General features: G+C 41.5%; 1 protein-coding gene across 1 annotated transcript in view; it reads right to left on the reverse strand.

Annotated features, from left to right (window-relative positions):
* The window catches only part of uri1 (URI1 prefoldin like chaperone), a gene marked incomplete in the record, with an annotated part of 10797 nt that overhangs the window by 799 nt on the left and 4435 nt on the right, over positions 1 to 5563 (reverse strand). The window contains 8 exon segments of the mRNA XM_035665037.1: positions 426 to 666; positions 804 to 955; positions 1070 to 1307; positions 1391 to 1586; positions 1739 to 1802; positions 1894 to 1985; positions 3173 to 3308; positions 3598 to 3676. Coding sequence (XP_035520930.1) covers positions 426 to 666; positions 804 to 955; positions 1070 to 1307; positions 1391 to 1586; positions 1739 to 1802; positions 1894 to 1985; positions 3173 to 3308; positions 3598 to 3676 — 1198 coding nt within the window.

A 5563-nucleotide genomic window follows, 5' to 3' on the forward strand; every position in this document is an offset into this window, starting at 1 on the left:
GCGAGAGAGCGAGAGAGCGAGAGAGAGAGAGAGAGAGAGAGAGACTGGTGTTAACTTGGTATTCCATCACTTTCACCTCACTGGAACTGAAGGTTGAGGCTGACAAAAGAGTTTATACTGTTTTAATGCTGTGTTTTCATATTGTCTCTTGTGACTGGCATTTTATAATTGTTCAACCACATGCAGCTCACATTTTAACTTAAAGAGGCTTCTGTGGGAGTTTTCTTTTGTTCTCATTAAGGGATCTAAGGCTCAAAGATGTAATTTTCATAAGACCTTTCACTTGTACAGTAGCTATACTGCAGATTCCTTCACAATGTAATTGAGATTCTACAAAGAAACTTGACTGAGATCTGTTCACTCAAGAAAAAACAAACAAACAGTAAATTAAATTAAAACCGGAAAGACAACAATATGTTGTTTACTTCAAATCGGCTGGCGGGGTGCAGTGGGACCGCTGTGGGACTGTCCTCCTCTGTAATGCCGTCACTGGTGTCGCTGTGCGTTGCCTCATCGTGGCTGAAGCTGCGGCCAATCATCCGACGCTCTTCAAAATCTGCCGCGCTGCTTTCGCTTGTGTCGCTGCACACGCTATTCTCTCGGCTGCGTGACTTCAGGATTGACTTCCTGGGAATGGGTTCCCCGTTCTTCACGTCCACAAACAACCTTACAAAAACAACAGAACTCATGACTGTTTTTTGTTTTTTTTGGGGGGGAGGGATTGTGATTTTCCCTAATTTAGTCTTTACGGCATTCATAACTTGGATAATTCAATAAATTTGGTTCGAGATATCTGCTTTTACCTATAAATGTCTGCTGGTGTTGTGATTTTGTGAAGTTCGTGATGGGAGTGTCCGTTATTATGACCGTTCTTCTTTTTCCTCTTTGAGTGTTCCTTCTGCTCTTTTCTTTCACTGAACTTCAACGTGGTGTTTTTTCCTGTGTTTATCCTCACCTGAAGCAAAGGACAGAAACAGGGTAATGAGAAAGTTGCCAAGACACTGCAGAATTAAAAGAAAGGAGAAGATACTTTTCAACAAATCTATAAAATGTTAATTATCCCTCTGACCTTCTTGGGTTCGACTGTGTGAGAGAAAAAGATGGTAGGCAAACAGCTGCCTTCCTCTTCCTCGTCGTATTCTTCCTCTTTCCTGTCTACACTGGATGGCACTTTACTGTGAGGCAAGGAGGTCCAGCTGGGCTTCAGACTCAGTCCGTTTACCGGAGGTGCAGCGTCTCCCTCCTTCTCCTCTTCTGAGGAAAAGGATGACGTGTCCTCACCGTTCATGTCTGCATTGTCAGATAATCTGGAGACAAACGTTTTATTTTAGGTTACAAAGTGTGCTATTATTAAAGCTGATAAGAAAACACCTCGAGCGTGTTAATCTACCTGTCCTGCTCATCTTGTAGCTCCTCGAGTTTCTCAAGTTCATCCAATCGAGCCCACAACTCCTCCTCAGTCACGACGCCTTTTGTGCTCCCTCCATCTCTGCCCTCTCCTTCGTCCTCCTCATCCTCCTCTTTCAGATCCAACACGGCATCCAACTTGGGTTTAGAATTTGGTTTGTGAGCTATTCTTGGCTTTCCTGTTAAAGCAGACAAGATGGGAAAGAAATTATCCTAAATGTCACTTTGAGTTTGGCGTAGAATTAAAGAATAGGTTAAAGGCTTTCTTTGCTTTCTCATAAGCCAAGATGTACAAGTAAAATGAGGGCAGAAGAAAGGCTGAAAAAGATACCTTTGGCGACAGTAGTGTCATTGTTTTCGGCTTCTTCTCGAATGTCAACATAGTCCCCTTTAGCCTAAAGAAGAAACAAAGTCAATACATTTGTCCCCATTCTTGTCTTGTGCAATATCTCATCTGTGAGGATGACTTATTGTGATGCAACGTACGGTTGACATGGTTTCCAAATTCTTCACAAACCCAACTCTGTCTTCAAAGTTTTTCATAGTCTTGGAGAGATCATCTAGTTCGCTCTTCACATCTGCAGAAAACAGCCGCATTATCATCAAAATGTGCATCAGAGGGTTGGAGGCAGACTGACAAAACCCCAGTGTGCAAAAACTGGCTGCAGGCTAACAGAGATTTAAACAGAACGCTGAATATAACAATGACAACAGGCTGCTTAAGAGTTAAAAAACTGAACAAGTTGGGGGGAAAAAATTGAAAAATGATGACACAAACAGTTCATAATATCTTCTGCCCTGAATACTACTCCGGATCATTAAATCTTGACAACAATTAAGCCCTTTTACTAATAGCAGCAGAGGGCCCTTGTTTCCATGGCGATCGGGAGCCCCTCCAGTCAGTGCATCAACTGGAAGTGAAGAAAGGTCAAACACAGAAGGCCTGACAACTCAGCCGCTGTCTGACACATTTCAGCTAGCTATGTTTGTATTACAGCACTTAGCTCTGTAATAGCGGGGTGGGCAGGGTCAGGAGATAGGAGGAGGAAGAGCGAGGGGGGGGCAGACGGCTGCGGATGGGCTGTGGCAGCACATTTCTGCTTCACTAAACACTCTAATAATGTTCACATCAGAGATCGTTACTTGGGCCCATTTGACTCGATATGAGATTTTCAGACCTAGAATGAGCAGCAGGGCACACACAGTTTGTAAGTCTACACATAACCCATGTTAGAATAAACACATTTGGTTTTCTTCATGCACTCGATCAAACAATAATGTTGCGTTTACAGGACTTGATTTGACCACAGGAGAGGAAAAGCTATAAATTGCTGTCACAACAGGCAGTGACAACAGTGACGTGTAACATCTGAATCCAGGAGCGGCACAGCAAATGAGTGCTGCAAATGTGCCTTGCAGCTTGCAACCATTTAACCACATGTGAAATAAAGTACAGCATGTGTCAAAAAATCATGCATGCGCCAACAGCTTAATACAGTTATTAGAAAAAGCATCACAGCTGACATCCCATATTCCTAAAATAGACTAAATTCTACAATTCTACAATGTCAGAAGTTTCTCCTAAAATCTTAAAATGACAATTCATCTAAAAGGAAGTTAGTCACTTCAATGATTCTTCAGTGTTCAGACAAGCTGAAGCTTGATGCAGCAACACCCTCTGCTGGATGAAGAGGAGCAGTGCTGAATAATCATATTAAAATGACAAAATGCTGTCTTTTTGAGAGAGGACAGGAAACAGACTCACATTTCATCCTGTGGTTGACAAGCTTCTGAGCCTGCTTGGCAGAGCACTTAGCGAACCAATTGTCACCGAGCAACGCTGTGACCTCGTTGGTGTGCACCAGCTTCCCTGGCATGAAGGCCAAAGGGCCGAACGGCACCTGGTTATAGTGGAAGGAAAAAAAGAGCAGAACCAAAGAGAAATGGTTGAAATAAAGCAGGTGGCAGAAAGTTGACATGAAAGCAGGAGAAAGAAGAAATAAAACTTTCAGTGGCAGTAGAAAAAAAAAAGGTATATATTTAGGGTTAGCATCTGTTAAAGTTGAGAATATCAAAAAAGGCGATGATGAATTTACCATTTGCAATGGGAATTGAGCTTAAAATTAACCCACAATGCACAGGTTTGTGACGGTGTGTATGTTTGGTATTTTAAACAAGGTTTGCACGTACCATAATGTCATAACACAGTTGGTCTGGAAGAGTTTGAAGGCGCTCATTCAGGGCTTCATAGTCACCTGACACCTTCTTCCTGCAAATGCATGGATTTACAAATATTAGGCCAACAAATACATTGTTCACTTAAGCCAAAGCTCTCTTCTGAAGCCATTGTCGTCCAAATTGGTTTGTTTGGCTTATTTTGGGATGTTAAACAGAACAATGGGAAGCAAATGACAGCTATGGAGTAATGAGGAAATGCCTGTTCCTGTCCCTTTCAGGAGAGAATGGAGACTTTGTGTAACCCAAGAGGCCTCAACATCTCGCCGTTATTCATTTGTATCCATTTCTCACTGGACAATTTTTTATTGCTTTGAGATTTCCTACTTTCATCAGAGAAACTGACAACACCAGGCTGTATAGTTTGTAAAAACATATCTAGGAAGGTCTGCCAATGCAAGTTGTAAAATAAAGCATTGTGCCAAAAGCCCTTATTATTAGCTTTATCTCATATCGTTTCCTCACTGGTTGCTCTGTTGTGATCTGCTGGAATAGTCTAGTCGCATCAAACAACTGAAGGACCGAAGAGTAGGATTGAGTGGCATCTAGTGGTGTATCTGTAGATTGCAACTCATTTGCTTCACCCTCAACAGCAATCTAGGGTGGCTGCGAAAGGTCTGGCCCAGTCATAAGCTAGTGTTTGGTTTGTCTGTTCTGGGTTACTGTAAAATAACGGCGGTTCAACGTGGCGGCCTCCATCATAGGCGACAAGGTAACAAAAACAATTCTCAGGTGATTATACACCAATGAAAACATACTTATGAATATTATATTCCATTTCTGCCAATAGATCCTCCTAAATATTACACACTAGACCTTTAATAAGACTTAAAGTTGCTGTATATACTTTACATAAACATACAGCAAAGAGCAAAAATGTCTCAAATTAGTATAATGAAAAATACATTTTTATTTGTTTTTACCTAGTGTACTCTACCTGGAATTACAGACCACTGTACAACAAGTGTAGAGTTCAGATACAGAAGAGGTGAATGCTGGACATTTGGACCCACATTACAATAACCTGACTAGAACCATTTCAGTTTTTAGTTGCCCTTTTTTGAAGTACCCACTCAATTTACTTTGCATTAAAAGGCCTTGCACGGCCTCGCAGGTGTTGTGAGTTATTTTTCTTAAATCCTCTGTTTAGATTGAAGGGGGGCCGAACTGTGTTGGGAATTACGTGAGGTCACTGGACTCAATGTAGCAGTAAGAAGCACAAAGGTGTGATTTGTCCTGTACTAACAGGCCCAACAAAACCAACAGCAGAGTCAGAGAGACGTCAAGCACAGTCTGCACTTGCTCACAGTCCTGAGAAGAGCTCTAATCAGGCAATAAGTGAAATCACCTGCGTGGGTGTACTATGGTTGGGTAAGGCCTCACAAGATTTACCATACGGTTGCTCATTGTGATTAGAATGTAACTTGCGACTGTTTGTGACTCAATATTGATTTTTCACTTATCTCTAAAAAAGTGTTTATTTGCCTTAAACTGACACTTAATATTTAATATAAATGACTTTAATCAAATCTGCTGCTGTACTACTATTACTGTATTTGTAATCAACACTACTAAGAATACTGATGGTAACCCACTGCTTGCAATCAATGAAAATGAATTTACTGTAAAGGCTACGCCGCCATGCTGCACTCACACAGGTGTTTCCACTTTATCTACCTGATTAGTAATCTTGTCAGGACTGTGTGTGTGTGTGTGTGTGTGTGCTTTGTGTGTGTGTGTGTGTGTGTGTGTGTGTGTGTGTGTGTGTGTGTCTGTACACAATATGCTTGATTGACATCTCCTTCAATCACCTGTTAGCTTTGTTGCATCTGCTTGGCTGGGACAACTAACCCTTTCATCATCATTCAAAAAGCCCTTTTTCAAGGAAGAAATTGAAACATGTCACAGTAGGTAAAGCACA

This window comes from Morone saxatilis, unplaced genomic scaffold (assembly GCF_004916995.1).
Source record: "Morone saxatilis isolate NCDOM2014 unplaced genomic scaffold, NCSU_SB_2.0 Contig2, whole genome shotgun sequence".
In the NCBI taxonomy this organism is placed as follows: Eukaryota; Metazoa; Chordata; class Actinopteri; family Moronidae; genus Morone; species Morone saxatilis.